This window comes from Palaemon carinicauda, chromosome 40, assembly GCF_036898095.1.
Source record: "Palaemon carinicauda isolate YSFRI2023 chromosome 40, ASM3689809v2, whole genome shotgun sequence".
Classification (NCBI taxonomy): domain Eukaryota; kingdom Metazoa; phylum Arthropoda; class Malacostraca; order Decapoda; family Palaemonidae; genus Palaemon; species Palaemon carinicauda.
Window position 1 is genome coordinate 7431694 of NC_090764.1, and position 25000 is coordinate 7456693.

The following is a 25000-nucleotide window of genomic DNA, read 5'->3' on the forward strand; positions in this document are numbered from 1 at the left end:
TAATGGGGAATACCTTAACAACTTAGGATTTCTAAATGACATAATTCTATTTAGTGAATCATGTGAATAATTGCAAAAGGTGATAGAATATTTGAATAGAGAATTAGGACTGAAAATGAATATGAATAAAACGACGATGTTAAATGAAAATACAGAAAAACAACAAATAAGGGTTATGTGCGAATCTCTAGAGATTCTTATATTAATTACAAACTTACTTAGTTACAAACTTAGTTGGGAAAACATGATGCTATAAACCAAAGGGCTACAACAGGGAAATATACCATAGAGAAGAAAGTTAATACTGTAAAGAAATAAATAAACTACAAAGGAAGTAATGGATAATTATTATAAATATTTTACGAACAATAAGAACTTTAAGGTGTAAAGAGACTTATGTCAGCCTTTTTGACAAAAAACATTTACTGAAAGTTTTAATTTTTGCAGTTCAACCGATTCAACTGCCTGATTAGGAAGATCATTCCACAACCTGTCCTAGCTGGAATAAAACTTCTAGATTACTGTGTAGTATTTGGCATTATGGTGGAGAAAGCATCAGTTTTAGAATTATCTGCATACGTAATATTATAAACAGGATGTTACTGTCTTGGAAGATCTGAATGTAAAGGACGGTCAGAATTATGAAAACATTAATGCTACATGCACAAAGAACTAACTGAACGATGGTGTGAGAGGTTAATATCTCGATCAGGAATAAGATATCAACAGACCGTAAGTTCCTGCCCAACAAATTAAGAAGAGAATCAACAGATGAAGACCAGACTGGAGAACAAAACTCTAAATAAGGCAGAATGACAGAATTACAACACTTTCTCAGTAAGTCCATTTTTAATGCAATTTTAGAAGAAACGGACCGAATAAGTTTCTCAAAAGTAAATTTGCTATCAAGAATCACACATAAAATTTCAAATGAGTCTTATAGAGTTAAAGAAACGTTATAAGTACTTAGGACACACAGTAAGTGTTTCCTGAGGACATAAGCCCGAAATTAAAAGGATAAGTATGGGATGGAGAGCTTTTGGTAAACAAAAGGAAATCATGAAAATAAAATATCACTTTCTCTAAAAAGAGAAGTATTTAATCAGATGGTCCTACCGGTTATAGCTTAAGCATCAGGGAACTTGGAGCCTTACTAAAGCCTTAGAACATAAGCTAGTCACAACTCAAAGAACTATGGAAAGAATAATGAGGGGGAATGACACTAACAGGCAGAGAAAGAGCAACATGGATACGAGAGCAAACTAAAGTAGAGGATAATCTAACAAGAAGTAAGAAAAAGAATGACAGAATGGGTCCTTGGAGATTGCAAACGAAGCAAGGGGAAGAAAGAGAAGACAATGGATTGATGAGTTGAGAAAATTAACAGGCAAAGAAATTCCATAAACAGACGTGAGTGAAAGGACATGTCTGAGGCTTAGTCCTAAAGTGGACTAGTAACAGCTGATGAAATATGTATGTATATATATATATATATATATATATATATATATATATATGTATATATATATATATATATATATATATATGTGTGTGCCTGTATATATATATATATATATATATATATATATATATATATATGTGTGTGCCTGTATATATATATATATATATATATATATATATATATAATATATATAATATATATAATATATATATATATATATATATATATATATATATATGTGTGTGTGTGTGTGTATGTGTGTGTGTGTGTGTATGTATGTGTGTGTGCCTGTATAATCTGTCTTTGATTGAAGACGCATACCTTACAAAAATGAAGCATACTGTGATATACATAACCTAAATTCTCTGCTTAATCACTGTACCGCTTGCATCACACCGTCCTTTTCTCCTCAAATCAACATAAAAAGCATTAACTACAGCCTACATTATATTCAAGACGAAAGAAAAAAGTATATACTTACTAGCTACGATCTTCAAGACGTGAATGGTAAGAACTTCACTGAAAGTATAACTAGTCGAACCAAGAGGTGAGTCAGTGAGTGATAAAAGGCACCCGGTAGCCTGCTCCAGTGTTTATATACTTTCCCTAACTGTTGCTAGAGAAGCTTGGGGGTTGGGGGTGTCCAAGTGGCCCTACACTGGGTGAAAAGGACTGTGTACTATAGATCTGGGACTGATTACGCGTGCAGACGAAATCACGAAAGAAGTAACTAGCCTGCTTCTACCCTGACTATCATCTACGATAGGTCTAGTATTTGTTTGGTAATTCGTGTTTGTTTACGTTCACTGTTCAATGCCAAATCAGTTTTTCTTCTCAGCTATGGACTTTGACAAGTAATAATTTCAGACGTTCTTTGATAATCGAATAAGGGGTTTCTTAACAGCTTTTCATAGCAAGAAGAAATCATACAGAAGGATAAAACAATCAGAAGACTTCGGAAACTTTTCAAGTTTATTTTTGGGAAGATTTTGCATCGCTCTTAGTTAGATATTAAGTAAAGGAGTTGTGAATATTGAACGTGTAGCCTATTCATGATAATCAAAAGAAAAAGTCTGAATATGGATTCCATAATCATGAATTTATTCCATCAAAAAAAAAAAAAAAAAAAAAAAAAAAAAAAAAAAAAAAAAAAAAAATTTATCTTATTTACCAAATCTGCGAGTTGGTCTTATTCAATCTATTGTGATTTACGAATCTCACGTTTCAAGAACCTTTCACATTTCTTCGATGATTTGAAAAACTAATCAAGAAGATATTGCTGTTAAAGATTGTTCTACTCTAGACTATTCAGTGTATAAGAAGGCAAAAGTATAATGAGCCGTAAACAGATAGGGATCCAATGCAATCCTTGGCCAACCTAACTAGCCTTCTCCATCACGAGGCTCAATACTACGCAGTACTCTAGAAGTTTTATTCCGGCTGTTACCAAGTTGTGGAATGATCTTCCTAATCGTGTAGTTGAATCAGTAGAACTTCAAAAGTTCAAAGTTGGAGTAAATGCTTTTTTGTTGACCAGGCGGACATGAGTCTTTTTATGGTTTATTTATGACATATTTGTTTTTGATGTTGTTAATAGTTTATATATGACATGTCTCTTTTGACGTTGTTACTTATTTTAGAATGATTTATTGTTAAATTGTTCTCTTCATTCATTTATTTCCTTATTTCCTTTCCTCACTGGGCTATTTTTCCCTGTTGGAGCCCCTGGGCTTATAGCATCTTGCTTTTCCAACTAGTGTTGTAGCTTGGATAGTAATAATAATAATAATAATAATAATAATAATATGGCTATTTGCATCAGAGTTTAATATCATATTAATCTTTGAAATGTATTTTTGGAAGCGATATTTAGTACCAAAACAAAGTTGTGGTAGCGTGTTGGAAACGTCCCCGTTTAACAATCAATTGGACGGGAGTTCGACCAACAAGAGCTTTACATATTCTTGCAGTGTCTGCAACTCACCATCCCTGACAGCAAGAGAAGAGGGGTGTTGAGTCATCGGCATTCACTGTCTGGCTCTCCCTGGTCATTATTATTATTATTATTATTACTATCCAAGCTACAACCCTAGTTGGAAAAGCAAGATGCTATAAGCCCAGGGAATCCAACAGGGAAAAATAGCCCAGTGAGGAAAGGAAATAAGGAAATAAATGAATGAAGAGAACAATTTAACAATAAATCATTCTAAAATAAGTAACAACGTCAAAACAGACATGTCATATATAAACTATTAACAACATCAAAAACAAATATGTCATAAATAAACTATAAAAAGACTCATGTCCGCCTGGTCAACAAAAAAGCATTTGCTCCAACTTTGAACTTTTGAAGTTCTACTGATTCAACCACCCAATTAGGATGATCATTCCACAACTTGGTAACAGCCGGAATAAAACTTCTAGAGTACTGCGTAGTATTGAGCCTCGTGATGGAGAAGGCCTGGCTATTAGAATTAACTGCCTGCCTAGTATTACGAACAGGATAGAATTGTCCAAGGAGATCTGAATGTAAAGGATGGTCAGAGTTATGCAAAATCTTATGCAACATGCATTATGAACTAAGTGAACGATGGTGCCAAAGATTAATATCTAGATCAGGAATAAGAAATTTAATAGACCGTAAGTTTCTGTCCAACAAATTAATATGAGAATCAGCAGCTGAAGACCAGACAGGAGAACAATACTCAAAACAAGGTAGAATGAAAGAATTAAAACACTTCTTCAGAATAGATTGATCACCGAAAATCTTGAAAGACTTTCTCAATAAGCCTATTTTTTGTGCAATTGAAGAAGACACAGACCTTATATGTTTCTCAAAAGTAAATTTACTGTCGAGAATCACACCTAAAATAGCTTAATGGAGAGGTGCTTGGGTGCTGATCGTATGTATGGTCAGTCTCCAGGACATTACGTAATCCCTTGCCTCTGCCATTTATGACCTTTAAATTTTTTCCACCGAAGACGCATAGGATTTCACATAAAAGGGAACTCAGTAGATCTCTGCCTAGGGAAAAAGTCAAATGACTAGTTGACAAGAACGTCACTAATATCGAGTTGCCAACGAGCAATATATAATCCACTGCTACCACAACATTGACTGTATTTTAGAATTTATTTTAGAAATACTGACCCTGGTGTGGTTTGTATGCCGTGCCTCTGAATTGTAGAAACTGTTCAAGTTTAAAGTTCAAGAAAGCAGTAAAACCAATATAGCGAGCAACAAAATAACCTCATTACGAGAAAACAGACCTCTCTCTCTCTCTCTCTCTCTCTCTCTCTCTCTCTCTCTCTCTCTCTCTCTCTCTCAAATGTATCAATAATAAGACAGCCACGTTAACAAGATAAAATTTAATCAAGAGTCACGTAATGGCTTTGACAGTTAATGACAAGAGACAGCACCACTTCTGTTCCTTTCAATCATGTTTATCCTTATATCCAGGTGGATTTGGATTGGGTTTATTCCTCGCCAGTTGCTGATATGTCCCACGGGCCAATTCCCACTGGCTCAGGAATTCGAAGGGAATGTTAAACTCGTGACACGTCTCGAAGAAAGCAGGGTAGAGAGCGTCTAGTTTGGAATGGTCGACCGTTGGAAGCAGGTGATGCAGGCTGTGGTCGCCAAAGGTTGTGGCCACTAAGAACAGGTTGCCTTTTACCTCAATTCTGGAGAATAGAACGTTAATAATAATAATAATAATAATAATAATAATAATAATAATAATAATATACATAGGATTTCATTCTCAACCTCGTACATTTCGTTTAAATTGGCATAGTACTAATTATACTTGCTCCTTCAAATTTTCTTCCATAATAGTCTTCATTCTAAGAAGAAGAAACGCTCTTGGGTCTTTAATACCTAATTTAACCCTGTTATTATTATTATTATTATTATTATTATTGTTATTATTATTATTAGTTAACCAACAACCCTAATAATAGCCCGATGAGGAAAGGGAAAAGGAAATAAATAAATTATATGAATAATAATGAATAATTATTATGAAGAGACGACTGATAGAATTAACAGCGCACCTAATAATATTAGGGACTTGGTAGTACAGTCTGGGAAGATTTGAATGTAAAGGATGGTCAGAATTATGAAAAATCTTATGCAACATGTATAAAAAAACATGATTAACCGACGGTGTCAGAGATTTAATATCTGGATCAGGGATAAGATTCTTTACACATTCTCGTCTTTCCTCTTACACCTGACAACACTGATATTACCAAAACACTTCTTCTTCGATCAAGGGACTTGTTCAGTGGCTGCTTTCCTCTTGGTAAGGGTAGAAGAGACTCTTTAGCTATTGTAGGCAGCTCTTCTAAGAGATTGACACTCCAAAATCAAACTATTGTTCTCTAGTCTTAGGTAGTGCCATAGCCTCTGTACCATGGTCTTCCACTATCTTTAGTTAGAGTTCTCTTGCTTGAGGGTACACTCGGGCACACTATTCTATCTAATTTCTCTTCTTGTTTTGTTCAAGTTTTTATAGTTTATATAGGAAATGTGTATTTTAATGTTACTGTTCTTAAAATATTTAATTTTTCCTTTTTTCCTTTCTTCACTGGGCTATTTTCCCTGTTGGGGCCCCTGGGCTTATAGCATCCTGCTTTTCCAACTAGGGTTGTAGCTTAGCAAGTAATAATAATAATAATAATAATAATAATAATAATAACAAACTACAAGTTTTTGTCCAACAGATAAAGATGATATTCAGCAGCTGAAGACCAACAGAATAATAGGCCTACGCGAAACAAGGCTGAATAAAAGCATTATAACATTTCTTCAGGATGGATTGATCTCTCAAAATTTTATCACACTTTCTCAATAAGCCATTTTTTTCACAATTAAACAGGAAACAGAACGAATGAGTTACTCAGAAGTAAATTTTTACAATGTTTTAGTTTGTTTTTAACACCGTCAATCTTTTCATTAGTTTATTAACTTCATGAACACAAATTGTTGAAATGACTTCATGAAAGTTCGGAAATCCCCCTTGAAATAAATTAATCTTATCAAGTTCCAATTTCCCATTCAGATACAATATCTAGTTCTGTCATAACATTGTCAAAACAGAGAAATAAAGATTAATAATAGAGATAGAAAAGCAAGACAAGTAAATTAGAAAAATACGTTGATGGATATTTCGGAGATGGGTCTATTTCTGTCTTGGTTAACTTTACTGTTTACGGTTATTATTATTATTATTATTATTATTATTATTATTATTATTATTTGCTAAGCTACAACCCTAGTTGGATAAGCAAGATGCTATAAGCCTAGGGGCTCCAACAGGGAAGTAACCCAGTGAGGAAAGAAAACAATGAAAAATAAAATATTTTAAGAGCAGCAACAACATTGAAATAAATATTTCTTATATAAACTATAAAAACTTTAACAAAACAAGCGGAAGAGAAATAAGATAGAATAGCGTGCCCGAGTGTACTCTAAAAAAAAAAGAACTGATATATGACGTTGTATCAGGTATGGCTTTGTCGAAAAAGGTATGGATTCCCATGTCACTAAAATGCCTATCGCAATCACCTAGTTCAACTTCGGGGTCAAGCTAAAGTGGACGTGTTATCGAATGTGATAAAAACGTGACCATATAATCAAGGTGTCTTTAGATATGAGACTAGAGAAAAAAATGAAGGCTGTCTAGCTGTTAAATCATTAAAGATGGTGGCCAATAAATTCCAAATTTCATCTAGCATTTAAAGGTTTAAGGGCCGCTCAGGAATGGCAGAGACAAGGGACAGCGACATTGCCCTATCAAGCAGGACAATGCCCAAGAGTCTGATCACACATCATATGATCAGCGCCCAAGCCCCCTCTCCATCCCAGGGAGGGCCAGGCAATGGCTGCTGATGATTCAGCAGATAGACCTATAGGATCCCCCAAAACTCCCAACCTTAGCTCACAAGGATGGTAAGGTTGCAAACACTAATGGCACTAACGAGTTAAGAGAGTTTGAAAGTCTGAAAGAGGGCATGAATAAGCTGGTTGAAGAAAACCTAACATAGTACAAGAAATCAAGTAATCAAGTTTTAAGCAATTCTGAGAGGCTTAAAACCTGATTTCTGACAAAGTTTAGCGTTGTTGTGGCCTATTTGGTAACGTCCCTGAGTGATGATCTCCAGACTGGGGTTCGAGTACCACTCAAAATCGTTAGTTCCTTTGGTTGTTGCAACCTCACCATCCTTGTGAGCTAAGGATTGGGGGTTTGGCGGATTCTATAGGTCTATCTGCTGAGTCATCTGCAGCCATTGCCTGGCCCTCCTTGGTTCTAGCTTGGGTGGAGACGGGGCTTTGGCGCTGATCATATGTATATATGGTCAGCGTCTGTGGCATTGTCCTGCTTGATAGCTATAATGTCACTGTTCCTTGACTCTGCCATTCATGAGCGGCCTTTAAACCTTAAGGAAAAGCTGGATAGGCCTAAGTCTCTCATATTACCTATTGGAAACATCCCTGCCTAGTGATATACTGCACTGGGATTCGAGACCCGCTCAACCTCGATAGTTTCTTGTAGTATCTGCAACCTCGCCATCCTTGTGATTAGCTAAGGATGTGGGGTTTGGGAGAGCCTATAGGTCTACTTGCTGAGTCATCAGCAACCATTGCCTGGCCCTCTCTGGTCCTAGCTTGGGTGGAGAGGGGGCTTACGAGCGGATCATATGTACTGTTCTCTTGCTTGAGGGTACACTCGGGCACACTGTTCTATCTACTTTCTCTTCTTCTTGTTTTGTTAAAGTTTTTATAGTTTATATAGGAAATATCTATTTTAATGTTGTTACTATTCTTTTCTTTATTCAATTTTTCCTTGTTTCCTTTCCTCATTGGGCTATTTTCCCTGTTGGGGCCCCTGGGCTGCATCCTGCTTTTCCAACTAGGGTTGTAGCTTAGCATTTAATAATAATAAATAATAATACTGTATATATGGCCTGACTTTAGGGCATTGTCACTGACCCTTGCCTCTGCCATTCATGAGCGACCTTTAAAAAATAAGCTGCCATGATGGAAACAGTACAGGATAGTAAAGGTTAAGGTGTATGGTATCAGTTCCAGTTTCATCAGAATAGATGCTCACCAGAACGTCAGCTGGGCAAGCCCAACCCTCTGCGGTGATGTCCAAGCACAGTAGTGGCCTCCCCAGTAAAGCTTAAACTCACGGTCCCGGACTGGAGCCTATATTCTAGCTTAGTCAGCTGGTGTGTCTCTGGGGCGTTTAGCCCTAGCTCCCTCCAAAATGACTCATTTGGGATTCAATTAGCCCCAAAAAGTTTTAAGCACATAAATTATCAAGACGCTTTACTTATTTGTAGAGTTCAATGAATTGCAAATTCTAACCAAGTTTCTGGGGGCAAAGTTCAGGTTAAATCCCTAGCAAAAACGGCCTTAGGGGAGCATATTCCTCCCCCAAAAGTATTGCGCATTTACTTCTGAGTGAACCATCTCATGTATCTAATTGACCCAGAAACACATAATCTGATCTAAATTTCTGGGGCAAAGTTCTGGTTAGGTTCCCCGCAAAGATGTCCCCATGGGGTGGTACTCCTCCACAGAATAATTACGCATGAAATTCTAACTATATGTACATTCTGTCATTTGTTTCCTTTTATTTATTGTGAGTTATGTAGAATATTTAAGATACAAGCATTATAATATAGGATTTTTTAGTAAGCAATAAATTATTGTAATATCGCTCCAGTTATATGAGAACATATTAGATGGTGAGGGGTAGATGGAGATGGTTTGGGTATGCTCTTCGCACTCCCCAAGAGAGATTAGTTCACCAAACGTTTATCTGGGCTCCACAAGGCACTAGAATAGTTGCAAGAAACAGGTCCACAGGGCTTAGGACTATAAAGCGTGAAGTAGATGATGAATGGAGAAGTATTGAAGTAAAAGCTCTAGATAGAGACGACTGGCGAAATCTAACCGAGGCCCTTTGCGTCTATAGGCGTGGGAGGAGATGATGATAGTGATGATGATAAGACGATTAATAATCGGCCAAAGATTAAAGGAAACGTCAAGTGGCTGATGATTCAGATTTTGATAATTTGTTACTGTTTAAGAAAAAAAAAACTGCAGCGTTTTTAGTGATTCATTTATTCACTAAGTATATTGGCTAAAACTGCAACTGGCTACTTTATGAAAAAAAATATTGTTATTTATTTGTATGTGTATGAATAAAATGTATCTTTATTGTACGGTGAATTTGCAATTTATTTGTACGTACTTATATGGAACATCTATTGCCCGCAGTGAGAAAATGAAAGAAAACGGGAACTGATAACCAAGGAACCAATTTGTATTATTATTTTTAATTTTTTTTTAAGAATGCAGCAATATTCCACTTCTATAAACGTACAACAATATTTATTTCTACATAAAGGATTTTGAAATAGTGAAAAAAAATCTTCTGTAATGCACTAAGTAATGATGAAAATACTATCTGAAAGGTGTTATTTACTACATTGTTTAATTACTTTCACATAGACTCATGGGATATCTAAATCTACTCTACACCTTTCCCTTATAACATTTGATTAAGTTTATTCATGAGCATAGCAAGTGCAAAGTTAATATTAGTGGAGTCCTATCAAATGAATTTCCAGTGAACAGTGGAGTACTCCAAGGGAATGTGTTGTCACCTATGTTGTTTATCCTCCTCATGGATTTTGTAATGCACAGAACAGTTGGGGATGGCGGAAAAGGATTGGACTGGATTGGTAACAGGAAATAAGCGGACCTAGAGTATGCTGATGACGATGTTCTTATTAGCAAAACACCACAGGACTTGCAAAGCTTTGCTTATCAGAATCCATGAAATATCACATGAGGTTGGGCTCAAGATAAATAGAATAAAAGCAGAGAAGATGAGAACGGAATATGCAATGGAAGATGAAATATCATTGGAATGAAAAGAGGATTAATGAGGTGGAATCATTTAAATATTTAAGAATATGATCTCTAATACAATATCTTTAGAATTGGAGTTTAATGAAAGATTGAAAAAAGCTAATCAGGCAATGGGTAGGTTAAGTAGAATTTGGAAATCAAATCGCCTGAAATTACATACAAAAATCAGGATATATATCAGTTTAGTGAGATCGGTGTTATTGTATGGACATAAGTAGTGGTATGACAATAAAACAATATCCAACAGATTTTGTAGATTTAAGAACAAAGCCCTCAAAAGAATATTGGGAGTTAAAAGGCAGGACAGGAGTAGAAATTAAACTATAAGAGAGATTACTCGATTGCCATATGTGGATGAGACCATGGTGAGGGGTAGATGGAGATAATTTGGTCGTGCTCTTCGCAATCTCCAAGAGAGATTAGTTAACCAAACTTTCATCTGGGCTCCACAAGGCATAGGAAGAGTTGGAAGACCCAGGCCTACATGGCTGAGTTACTATGAAGCTTGAAGTAGATGATGAATGGAAAAGTATTGATTTGAAAGCTCAATATAGAGACGACTGGCGAAATCTAACTGAGGCACTTTGCGTCAATAGGCATAGGAGGAGATGATATATATATATATATATATATATATATATATATATATATATATGTGTGTGTGTGTGTGTGTGCGTGTATATACTGTATATATAAATATATATATATATATATATATATATATATATATATATATATATATATATATGTGTGTGTGTGTGTATATACTGTATATATATATATATATATATATATATATATATACATATATATATATATATATATATATAATATATATATATATATATATATATATATATATATATATATATACAGAGAGAGAGAGAGAGAGAGAGAGAGAGAGAGAGAGAGAGAGAGAGAGAGAGAGAGAGAGAGAGAGAGAGAGCTATTCAGGGCACATCGAACGAAGGGAAAATGTAAAATAAACATCAACGCTCATTATCGTACTCATGAAGGATAATTAACCGCCCACACGCATGACTCCCTCCCACAGCCTAATATACTTAGAATTTGCACGTCCGCCCGCCCGGCAGCAACACCGCCCACCCCCCTCTTCACCCCCATATGCCGAAAACCCAAGTCTTCGAATTAGAACTTCAGAAGTTCAACCTTGCAACGAACGTTTCTGAGTTGAACAGGTTGACCTAAGTTTCTCTTCATTATTATTATTATTATTATTATTATTATTATTATTATTATTATTATTATTATTATTATTATTATTATTAGCTAAGATACAACTCTAGTTGGAAAAGCAGGATGCTATAAGCCCAATAGTTTCAAAAGGAAAGCGAGGAAAGGAAATAAGGAAATAAATAAACTATATGAGAAGTAATAAACAATTAAAATAGAATATTTTAAAAACAGGCACAACATTAAAATAAATCTTTCAAATATATAATACAAATAGAGACTTGTGTTAGCCAGTTCAACATAAAAAAAAAAAAAAAGGGCTGCAAGCTTGAACTTTTGAGGTTTTGCCGATTCAATTTATTGATTAGGAAGATCATTCCACAACTTGGTCACAGCTGGGATAAAACTGTGTAGTATTGAGGCTCGTGATGGAGAAAGCCTGACTATAAGAATTAACTGCATACATTGTATTCTGAACAGGATGGTACTGTTCGGGATGATCTGAATATAAAGGATGATTAGAATTTGAAAAGAAAATTATGCAATATGCTTAACGAACTCAAAAAAACGGTGCCAGATATTGATATCTAGATAAGGAATAGGAAATTTACTAGAGAAATAGTTCACAAAACGTTCAACTGGGCTCCACAAGGCACTAGAAGAGTTGGAAATCACAGGGCTACATGGCTGAGGACTATGAAGCGTGAAGTAGGAGACGATAAATGGATGAGTATTGATTTAAAAGCTCAAGGTAGAGAGGAGACGACTGGAGAAATATAACCGAAGCCCTTTGCATCAATAGGCGTACGAGGAGATGATGATGAAGTTCCTGTCCAACAAATTAAGATGAGAATCAGCAGCTGAAGACCAGACAGGAGAGCAATACTCGAAACATGGTGAAAGAATGAAAACCCTTCAGAATAGACTGATCATCGAAAATCTTACAAGACTTTCTCAATAAGGCATTTTTTTGTGCAATTGAAGAAGAGACACACCTAATGTGTTTCTCAAAAATAGCTTTATGTCGAGAATCCCACCTAAAATATTAAGTCATACAGACTTAAAGAAACATTGTCAATGCTCAGATCCGGATGTTGAAGAGCCACTGTCCTCGACCTACTTACAATCATACTTTGAGATTTGTTATGATTCAACTTCATACACAATAATTTTCCCCATTCACTAATTTTAGCTATATCTCTATTAAGGGATTCAGCTTCCCAAGATCTACAGTAAATTCAGGAGATGGAATTGATGCAAAGAGAGTAGCATCATCTGCATATGCAATAAGCTTGTCTTCTACGCCAAACCACATGTCATGCGTATAGAGCATAAGAAATGATAGGCCAAAAACACTACCCTGAGGAACACCAGATATCACATTCTTATACTAACTATGGTGCCCATCAACAACTCTTTTCGATCTATTACTTAACAATTTAATAATGATGCTAATAATATGAAAGACCTATTTTGATGTTGTTAATGATCTTAAAATATTTCATATAAATTATTGATTTCTTCTGATATATAGTTCATTTATTTCCTTTACTCACTGGGCTACATACCTTGTTGGAGCCCTTGGAATTGTACCATCCTGCTCTTTCAACTAGGGTTGTAGCTTAGCTAATAATAATAATAATAATAATAATAATAATAATAATAATAATAATAATAATAATAATAACAATAATAATAATAATAAATCTTAAAAAAGGAACAGCACTCACCTGTCCCTGACTGCATCCAGTTGACACAGGCCCCAGTCTGGATTCTCTCTGAACTTGTCTCCTTCGTGATAGATTTGTGGATGATGGTGAGCGACCAACACACCGATGGTGCTGAACCAGCTGCTACAGGCTGCATGGAGTATCAGCCATAGCCTGAAAAGGAATATTATTCTTAAGGCATTGTTCTACGATGGGTTGCCTTCTTTCTCTTTCTCTCATGCGCTCTTCCCATCCGTTATCCCTACATGAAGGGGTCGGTTGCCTGATCCGCCGCCCTTTCCAATACTTTTTATCAAAGGCATCTTCTTCTACCAAACATCTGCTCTCCATATCATCCTTCACCTTATCTCGCCATCTAATTCTCTGCCTCCCTCTTGATCTAGCCCCACTAACAGGTTCCTCACAAGCCCTCCCCACCATTCATTCTCAACACATGCCCACACCATCTCAGTCGTGACATTCTTATCATCTTAGTAATCTTCACTTCACCTACCATTCTTCTTAGTACATCATTTTCCAATCTCTGAAGGATTGATATTCTCATAATCCACCTCAGTATTCGCATCTCTGATCTCTCAAGCTTTGCTTCCTCTTTTCGTTTTAAAGCCCACGTTTCCGATACATCCAATAACCCTGGTTTTATTACAGTACTATAGATTTTGACTTTTAGCTTGATTGCATAATCAAGTGTGCCTTCATTGTGAATTAAAGACTTTTTTAGGCTAAAAGTTTGTGTGCGTTAGAGTTCAAAGTAATCCCGTGCATGTTCTTTACATATACGATGATCTATTGGAATATTTACGTTGAAATGACAAGCTATTCATAATGCAAATTTGGTGGTAGGATAGTTTCAGGTGTTAGGAATAATCTCTAAAAGGGAGGATTATTAAGCATGTCTAAAGAGCTTAAAATCATTACGGGAATATGAGTAGTAAAAATACTGTATTTTTATTCATTATTAAGATAAAAAAGTGTGCTTGAGTGTACCCTCAAGCATGAAACCTCTAACCCAAGAAAATGGAAGACCATGGTACAGAGGCTATGGCACTACCCAAAACCAAGAATAGAGAACAATGGTTTGATTTTGCAGTGTCATTCTACTAGAAGAGCTGCTCACCATAGCTAAAAAGTCTCCTCTACCCTTATCAATAGGAAATTATCCACTGAACAATTACAGTGCAGTAGTTAACCCCTTGAGTGAAGAAGATAATTTTTGTAAAAAGTGCATGTTCTCTTTAGTTTATATAACAAAATTATATTTTTGTAACCCGTCTGTATTAGTTAATCTTTTGGCTTTTTTCCAAAAATCTGTAACCATCTCGAACCTGGCCATTACTACTAAAACTATTCAAGTCGTCGACCTACAGAACTTCAAGTTAGAGCATATCTAAACTGAAAACTTGTTTGTAGACAAAACTAACATGATCAATCTGTGTGTACTCATTCTTGCAACGTAACTTACCTTATTCCTGTAGCCACCGAAGATGAAAGACCACACATCACAACCAACTCCAGAAGAGGAAGAAGATTTTCAGGCCGAAGAGGAGTCTGTCCGGTGACCACGATGTAAATCCTCTTGATTAACTCGATGTAAAATGCGGTTGGCGCTATTACAACTTGGTAAACTTGGGCTAAGTAACGCTGAAGGAAATTCTTGCCCGGTTTAGGCAAGAAGACGTAGACAGGCTCCAGGGCTACGATCTCCAAGTCGTACCTCGTGTTGGTGAAGAGATGGTGAGACAGGCCGTGGCTTATTCGCCAGTCGTAGGACGTGAGGAGGCTGAAGTCCCAGTAATACATGCGGAAGCTGTCTCGCTGGTGAAAGAAGTTGTGGGCGCACATGATATTCATGGCGAGAACAATGCCTGAAAGGAATGAATGGTCTGAGCAAAGATCTGTTAGTAATTTTTGCCTTCTGGAAGCGTTATAAATTTAAAGAGGCTGTCTGAGCAAATATCAGACAGTGATTTTAGCCTACTGGAAGCGTTATGAACGTTAAAGATACTGTCTGAGCAAAAATCAGACAGTGATTTTAGCCTTCTGGAAGCGTTATGAACGTTAAAGATACTGTTTGAGCGAAAATCAGACAGTGATTTTAGCCTTCTGGAAGCGTTAGAAACGTTAAAGATACTGTCTGAGCAGAAATCAGACAGTGATCTTAGATTTCTGGAAGCGTTATGAACGTTAAAGATACTGTTTGAGCGAAAATCAGACAGTGATTTTAGCCTTCTGGAAGCGTTAGAAACGTTAAAGATACTGTCTGAGCAGAAATCAGACAGTGATCTTAGATTTCTGGAAGCGTTATGAACGTTAAAGATACTGTTTGAGCGAAAATCAGACAGTGATTTTAGCCTTCTGGAAGCGTTATAAGCGTTAAAGATACTGTCTGAGCAAAAATCAGTGATTTTAGCCTTCTGGAAGCGTTATGCGTTAAAGATACTGTCTGAGCAAAAATCAGACAGTGATTTTAGATTTCTGGAAGCGTTATAAACATTAAAGGTACTGTCTGAGCAAAACTCAGACAGTGATTTTAGCCTTCTGGAAGCGTTATGCGTTAAAGATACTGTCTGAGCAAAACTCAGACAGTGATTTTAGCCTTCTGGAAGCGTTATGCGTTAAAGATACTGTCTGAGCAAAAATCAGACAGTGATTTTAGATTTCTGGAAGCGTTATAAACATTAAAGGTACTGTCTGAGCAAAACTCAGACAGTGATTTTAGCCTTCTGGAAGCGTTATAAACGTTAGAGATACTGTCTGAGCAAAAAAAGTGACAATGATTTTAGCCTTCTGGAAACGTTATAAACTGTTCAGATGCTGTATCAAAGCATATCTTATGGCTTAGTTTTCATAACACTAATGCAATCAGTTCTGAAATGACAACCAGTATCAAAGTCCAAGCTTACCCGCGAAAATCACCAGAAGTTTAGAATCTATGACAGACGCGCATATAGTCAAGCCGATGAAGCCGATAAACAACATATCTTGCATCAAAAGCATCTGACGACTAGGTCCCTGTCCTATTTTCTCTAGAACTGGTCTAACCTGTTAGAAGAAAGTACATTTTTAGGAGCTGAGGAAAACCCTCACTCAAGAATTAATAATCATTATAAAGATTTCATTTCATAGCAGTCAGTACTTTGGACTGACAAGACAAATACCTTTACAGTAAAAAAATTATAAGATCAATAATAAAGGAAAAAAGGTTCTGTATGTATATATATATATATATATATATATATATATATATATATATATATATATATATATATATATAATCAAGATTCATATTGGAATCAACACAAGAGAAATGGTGAAAAAGTTCCTACACCAAGTCAAGGAAAATTATCAGAAAACACCCAAATAGTAATAAAGAAAAGAATAGAAATTGTGGTAAAATCCAAGAGAGATGAAATAGAATGAGCAGAACATTCCAAAACAATAAATGAAATAAAAACCCAAGACATCCATAAACACAATCAGACCAAAATTGAGGAAACACTAAAGAAAGGAAGAGGCATCAAATTTATGAAAACTTGGAACAGGGCGCCAAAAGATATTTGTTTTAAAGGATGTAAATGGAAATATTATCAACAAAAGAGATGGTGGGATAAAAATTGCAGAGGATCTCTATATACTGCTAAACAATAGTTATATAAGAAATAGCTTTGTCAATAGTAATAATGGAACATCTGAGTAGGTACCAAAAGTAATAGCAGGAGAAGTAAAGACACCATTAAAATGTATGAAAATACACAACGCAGCAAAAGAAGATGCCATAACAATTAATAATAGATGGAGGAGACTTCACAGTAGTAAAATTCGCTGAACTTTACACAAAATACCTAGAAGAATGCTCTATACCTACAGCTTGAAAAAAAAACTTTATAATATAATCATACTAATTCACAAAATGGGAGACACAAAAGACCTGAATATTACCATTCAATAAATTTACTCTCAGTAATATAAAAAATATCTACAAAAATCATATTAGGCCAAATAGAAAGACAGCTAGACTTAATCAACCAACAAACCATGCAGGCTTTAGAAACGGGTATTCAACATCTGATCATATCCATGTAATTAACCAGCTAATGGAAAAATCAAGAGTATGACAAAACATCACGTATGGCATTTGTAGACTATGAGACAACTTTTGATTCTTTCAAATCTTCAGCAAGTTTTGAAAGCCCTTTAAAGATAAGGAATAGATGAATACTTTGTTAGAACACTTGAAGATATCTATATTGGAAGTACAGCAATCCTACAACTACATTATAGAGAATAAAATTCCGATTGAGAAAGGAGTTAGATAGGAAGACTTCATCTCTCCTAAATTATTCACATTGTGCCTAGAAAAAGTTTTTAATAATTTAGATTAGGAAAATGTAGGAATTAATATTAATGGGGATACCTAAACAACTTTTGATTTGCAAATAACATACTTCTCTTTAATGAATTATGGGAGGAATGGCAAAAGAAAATGAAATATTTGAATAGAGTAACCAGAAATATGACTGAAAATAAATATAGGTAAAAATAATATAATGTTCAATGGAAATGCAGAGACAACATATAAGGGTGTATGGTCGAACCTCTAGAGATTTTTAATGAATATATGTACTTCGTACAGACAGTAAGTGTTTCCCCAGGACATCAACTGAAATTAAAAGACGCATAAGCATGGGATGGAGAGATTGTGGTAAACAAAAATTATATTATGAAAAGTAAAATACCACTCTCTCTGAAAAGAGAAGCATCTGATCTGATGGACCTAACAGTATCAACTTGTACCAAAAACTTGGAGCCTTACTAAAGCCTTAGAACATAAGTTATTTACAGCTCAAAGAGATAGGGATAGAATAAGGATGGGAATAACACAAAAAGACAGAAAATGAGCAGTTTGGATACGAGGGCAAATTTAAATAGAGGATATTCTAATAACATGAAAGAAAAAGAAATGGACATGGGCAGAACATATAATGAGAATGACAAATAATAGATTGACAAGAAGAATAAAAGAATGGGTCCCTATAGATTGCAAATGAAGCAGGGGAAGGAAAAGAAGATGGTGGATTGACGAGCTAAGAATATTTGCGGGTAGAGACCTAAAGCTTTTCGTGTAAGTCAGTCATCTCCAAAAACCTACTAGCTATTTTAGAGCAACAAAATGATACTTCAACTGCCCGATACAACAGCAAAATCACACATTCTTTCCTGTTTATACACCGGCATTGCCATTGATGACATCACACGCACGGCTTCTGAGGCGTTACTGCGAGGAAAGAATTACAAAAGAGCCTTACTACTTCTTCTTCTTTGTCTGCATCCCTTCCCACTTCTATGTGAGGTTGATGTTTCTGGCCAGCGTTCTCCATCTACCTCTGTCCCATACTTCACCCTAGCCAAAACCACTATGGCTAGTGAAGATTGTGAGCCTTACTAATTGAGGGAAATTTAAAGCAGTTTTTAGTGAGGAACAAAGGTTGAGCATAAGACTGAATTTTAATTACACTGAGATTATAGACTGATGTGGAAGGTTACGGAGTTAACAAAAGCCCAAAGATGGAGGTCCCAGAGGCAGTAAGGAGCATTTGTGAGTAAATGTGTATGTTTAAAAAAAAATAAATAGTTTAATTGCCAATGAGGTATTCGATTCAGTGTGGGAATAGTAGCAGATTAGTTATTATCTGTCTGTAAGATATAGAAAAGACAGACTTCAGAAATAAAGGAGAAAAATCAAGAGAAAATATAGATGAACCTTGAGTGGACAAAGTAAGAGCTCTTGGGTAAACTGAGTTTACAAGTATTAATTCACAAGTGGTACTTGGAACACCAAACACTGGAAAATATTGTTAATCCATTCATCACACATGATCATGAAATTTCCCGATGGAAGTTCTTTCCGGCAGCTTCCTACAGTATAATATTTCTGCGAGTGATATTACAAGAGAATTACCGTCAGGAATATATAAGAGAAAGATGCCAGAGTGTAATAAAGTATAGAAAAAACTGCTGAGTAAGCTAGAAGTAAAAGCAAATTAGTGAATAGGCTTTACAAATAAATTTATAAAAATGGATGGATTTACATTTTTGTGGTTAAATGCAGATAATCTTTTAAGTAAAGTGCAAAAGTGTCTTACTTTTCTCTTCAGAGTCCTGAAAAACCCATCTTCATGGAAGGTGTACGGTGAATTCCTGGGCGTGTCAATGTCTTTCACAAAGTATTTGGACAGAATCTTCTCCGCTGTCAGACTTATGTGGGAACTTTCGAAAGCCTCTGTAATATCTGTCCCTTTGGTCATTGTGATCCATTCCTTGCCTGGGGATTGAGAAAATTAGTCAAATGAGTCACTGTGAGAGGTTGTCTCACTGCTGATGGAATTCGTGTTTGAGATAGAAGATCAAATGAGTCACTATAAAAGGTTGTCAATTATTGATAGAATTTTCATACCTAAAAGAAATTTCAAATAAGTCAATGTAAGAGGTCACCAATTATTGGTAAAATGTGTATTATTAAGGAAAATCTCAAATGATTCACTGTGAGAGGTCGTCTAACTGCTGATGAAATTCGTATTTGAGAAAAAAAGAATCAAATGAGTCACTGTAACATATTGTCTTGTAGGCTACTGATAGAATTGGTATGATGAAGGAAAACCTCAAATGAGTCACTGTGAGAAATCCTCTAACTGCTGATAGAATCTAGTTGTAATAAAACACAAACTTTAAAAATACCTCCAGGATGTATTTTCGCAAAGTCTGTCAAGTCATAGAGCTTGTTATGGACCCTCCAGTACGGTCCGATATCGTCATCTATCCTCTTCCCTTTCAACCATCCAACCGTTGTTATTCCCACATCGAAACAGGCCGGGCGATCTTTGAACTTTCCAGAAGATACGTTTGTGATAAGACCATTATGAGTCTGACTCTTTTCTTCTGCGTTGGCCTCTGGAACTAGCCCCTCGCATGGAGCCATTTTGATCTGCAAGATATAAAACCTATTAGCTTAGATGGGGTAGAACTGAAACATAGAATTAGGACAGTTCCTTATCATTTTGAAAAAGAAATGATAGACGTAATTCAAGGGTGACTAAAGAGGAAGTTATTTATGGGAGAAGAGATGAGCCAAATTACTGCACTTGCTGTTTTGTGATCATAACAACTAAATTAAAGTTAAATGGCCAATTAGCATCTAATTCTAACTAACATTAGTGTACGGAGTTGTCTTCAAATGCCTTTGCTGTCTAAAACAACTAAGCTTGTTCACTTCCTAAAACTACTGTGCTACTGATTTTTCATAATTCTTACCATCCTTTACATTTAGATCTTCTCGGACAGTACCATCCTGTTCGTAAAATTAGGTTCATAGGTAATTCTGATAGTAAGGACTTCTCTACCATGAACCTCTATACTACACAGTATTCTAGAAGTTTTATTCCAGCTGTGACCAAGTTGTGGAATGATCTTCCTAATTGGGTAGTTGAGTCGGTAAAAGTTCAAATTTGCAGCAAATGTTTTTATGTTGAACAGGCTAACATAATTATCTTTTTTATAGTTTATATATGAAAGATCTGTTTTCATGTTACTATTCTTAAACTATTTTATTTTAGTTGTTCATCACTTACACAGTTTATTTATTTCCTTATTTCCTTTCCTCACTAGGCTATTTATAATTTCGTTGAAGAAATAGCTGCCTCAGTTGCATTGATCTTGTGCTCTGGTTTCTCAATGGCTCTGATTATCTTCTTTTCATAATTACTGCATTCCCCCAGTAATTGGGCAAAAGTCATCCTTCATGGGGGGTAGTTAAATTCAGGAATAAGTGATACACCTGTATATACAGAAGGATGGTGTAGCGATGGGCTCCCCCATTTGGTGTGCTCTTCGCCAACTTTTATAAGGGAGTTGTTGAGGAGAGGGTTTTCTCACGGATACGTTGACCAGAGGTGTACATTAGATATATAGACAATACTTTCATCATGGCCCCTTCAATCCAGGACATCAAAACTCTCGGCACGACGTTTGAGAAGTGCAGTTCCCTCAGGTTTACTGTGGAGCATAGCTGCCCTTCCTGGATGTCCTCATTTCCCCTAAACCTACAGGATTTGACACCAGTGTTTATACTAAGCTCACCAATCTCGGCTTGTGCTTAAATGGAGACAGTGAATGCCCTGCCAGGTACAAGGCCTCTACCATTAAAGCTTATGTCTGCAAGGCCTTCTATTATCACCCATGTCCTGGTGAACAATGGCTACTCTAACGAACAAGTAAACCATGAGATCAAGTCAGCCATGGACACCTGGTACCAGAGTGAATAATCGACGGAGAACACCAGCCCCATCATCAACCTCTACTATAAAATGCTTATACAAAATGACTACAAAAAGGATGAAAAAGCCATGAGGGACATCATTAATAGCCACGTTCTCCTGTAGATGAGAACACCGAGGTCAACCTCATCATTTACTATCAAACCAAGAAGATGAGGTTCCTCATCATGAGAAATAATCCAGCTCTACCGACACAGAACTTCCTTAGACAGTCCAACGTGGTCTATTTCTACTTATGCCCTGTTCCAGGATGCTCAGGACGTTACATAGGAATGACCACCATGCGTCTGTCTAAGAGACTGTCCTGTCATGTTCAGCAAGGAGCCATAAGAGCTCATGCCTTCCACATTCACAACAACAACATTAAACATGAAGATATCATCAAGAACACCAAGATCTTCACTCCAGACAGTAAGAGACTTAAAATACTTGAAGCTCTCCTCATACAGTGAGAGAAGCCATCGCTCAATACTACCCAGGAAATGTTCCTTCTCCCCTCCTGCAATAGGAACAACATACCTAGGAGGAACCTTACCAATCATGGCATAACAAATCAAGACAACTATACCGATCAAAACGCCTCCAATCAAGACAGCTCTGATCAGCGTCAAAACATTCCACCTATCATGGATACCCTCTTGGCGAGCGCTTCCACCAATCATGGATACTCTCTTGGCGAGCGCTTCCACCAATCAGAGCCCAGCATTCACAGAGCCAGATACGCCAAACTTAAGGACATAGATAGCATCGTTTCCACCATTCTACTCCAGCTTAAAGAAGGAACACAATATTCCCGAAACACATAGCTGCTTACTGTACTTTTTTTTTACCGAAATAATAAATTTTACCCGACTTGTAAACTTTACATTAAAACCTTGATTCGTTACTTATTTCTGAATTTGACTACCCACCATAAAGGATGTCTTTTGCCCAATTACTGGCTGAATGCAGCAATTCTGAAAAGAGGATAATCAGAGATAATTGAGAAGATTGAGTACAAGATCAATGAAACTGAGACAGCCATGTCTTAAACAAACTTGCCTTTAAGAGGGTCTACAACCTAAATATAATAATAATAATAATAATAATAATAATAATAATAATAATAATAATAATACTTCTGATTTTGACCAGATCTGATTTTTAAAATTTGGTCATGTGACCCAACGTTGGCACCTGGGAAGTCAGAGCAGAAAAGAAACTGAGAAGTAAAGAAAAAAAGTATATATATATATATATATATATATATATATATATATATATATATATATATACATACATACATACATACATATATATATATATATATATATATATATATATGTGTGTGTGTGTGTGTGTGATACTCCTCTCCTGTTTAGCATGTATCTATCTAATTCTATAGAAGCCTTTTATGCAAATCCACAGTGTTTTGACTTATTCGTTGAAGATGGGAAGCTAATGTTGACAGTAATCATAACGAAAATCATAATCTTATTAACCTGCACTTATAAGAAGCCTTGAAATGCCATTATCATTTATATATAAAAAAAAAAAAAAAAAAAAAAAAAAAAAAAAAAAAAAAACCTCACATTCACACTCGTGCATTTGCTTCTAGTTTTAGCTGTCAAGCAAAAATTATTCTGATTTCACCGATATTTATTTTTTTCTACAGATAACGTTTGATAGAAATCAAGAACTCTCGATATCATATCATTATATCTCCAATAGATTTAGTAGATTTGAGAACAAAGCCCTCAGAATCATATTGGGAGTTAAATGGCATGACAGGATTAGAAATGAAATTATAAGAGATTACTAGAGTGTCATATGTGGATGAGATCATGATGAGGGGTAGATTGAGATGGTTTGGGCATGCTCTTCGCACTCCCCAAGAGAGATTAGCTCACCAAACGTTCAGTTGGGCTCCAATAGGTACTAGAAGAGTTGGAAGACCCAGGCCTACATGGCTGAGGATTATGAATCTCGAAGTAGATGATGCAAGGCGAAGTATTGATTTAAAAGCTCAAGATAGAGACGACTGGCGAAATCTAACCGAGGCCCTTTGCGTCAATAGGCGTAGGAGGAGATGATGATGATGATGATGATGATCACAAGGCACTAGAAAAGTTAGAAGACCCAGGCCTACATGGCTGAGGACTATGAAACGCCAAGTGGAAGATGATGAATGGAGAAGTATTGAATTAAAATCTCAAGATGGAGACGACTAGAGAAATCTAACAGAGGCCGTTTGCGTCAATAGGCGTAGGAGGAGACAATGATCTCTTTCATTACTTAGCCAGGATTCTTCCAGCAATTATAATCAAGGTGACCTTGACCACACAATGCATGACATTTACCAGATGTACGGTTGTTTATTATCATTAACATCAAGCGTTGCTAGTTCACTGCATGACAAAGAATGCAGACATGACCTTCTACACGCGTATGTTTAGTCTATGCCATTCTATATCCGCAAATTTTCTTAGCTCATTGATTCACCGTCTTCCCTTCCTTCCCTGCTGTGTTTGCAATATCTAGGGAGACCCATTCTGTTATCATGCTTGTCCATCTGTCATTCTCATTATATGTAGTACACATATCCAGGGCCTCAGTTAGATTTCGCCAGTCGTCTCTATCTAGAGCTTTTAATTCAATGCTTCTCAATTCATCATCTACTTCACGCTTTATAGTCCTCAGCCATGTAGGCCTGGGTCTTCCAACTCTATAGTGCCTTGTTATAATGACGGTTGTCGTTCGGTTAAATGTTCATTCCCACTATTTAGTATCTATTTTTATTACTTTTTCGTATAATACAAAACTGAAAAGAGCGTATTTTCATTAAAGGAAATTTCAAAGAAAATATCAGAATATATATATATATATATATATATATATATATATATATATATATATATATATATATATATATATATATATACGATTTCTTATCTTCATAATGAAATTAATACGTTAACACAAGCCTTTTTAGTCAACTCACTTCAAACTGCACTATGATACAACGAGAACAGGGTTCAATTTACTTTTCTTCACTAACCTTGAAAAGAAAACTGATAAAAACAGAACAAGGCACGAGCATAACAAATGATTTTGCTGCGCAGTAAGATGAGTCGCTTAAGTGTATTGTTGAAGTGCAAGCAGGACAACAGAGTGATAAGACTTTTTAGATTCTCATCTGAGTTGTTCCCTCACCCAAAGACCTTCTTATCTTACCCAGGACAGAGCAAGACTCCCACCCCTCCCCTGAGTTGTGGTGGCAGATGTGGTAACGTCCCTGACTGGTGAACGCCAGACTGGGGTTTGAGTCCCGCTCAAAGCAGGTCGCTGCAAC

At 36.0% G+C, this 25000-nt stretch overlaps 2 protein-coding genes across 5 annotated transcripts in view; both read right to left on the reverse strand.

The window, feature by feature from the left end:
- The window catches only part of LOC137631520 (cytochrome b5-related protein-like), an 18054-nt gene extending 15590 nt beyond the window's left edge, over positions 1 to 2464 (reverse strand). Inside the window, exon 1 of the mRNA XM_068363270.1 lies at positions 1944 to 2464. The gene's annotated coding sequence lies outside the window, so the exon portion shown is untranslated. The remainder of the gene's footprint in view (positions 1 to 1943) is intronic.
- A 2352-nt stretch (positions 2465 to 4816) lies between these two features.
- Positions 4817 to 25000, reverse strand: part of LOC137631522 (cytochrome b5-related protein-like) — a 22624-nt gene continuing 2440 nt past the window's right edge. Inside the window, exons 1-7 of one of the 4 annotated variants that reach the window (XM_068363275.1) lie at positions 24707 to 24763; positions 20075 to 20321; positions 19483 to 19661; positions 16243 to 16381; positions 14802 to 15204; positions 13340 to 13492; positions 4817 to 5146 (exon numbers count right to left, since the gene is read on the reverse strand). In XM_068363275.1, coding sequence (XP_068219376.1) covers positions 4897 to 5146; positions 13340 to 13492; positions 14802 to 15204; positions 16243 to 16381; positions 19483 to 19661; positions 20075 to 20321; positions 24707 to 24748 — 1413 coding nt within the window. In that variant the 5' untranslated portion in view covers positions 24749 to 24763 and the 3' untranslated portion in view covers positions 4817 to 4896. The other 3 variants (XM_068363278.1, XM_068363276.1, XM_068363277.1) reach the window with 3 other exon arrangements.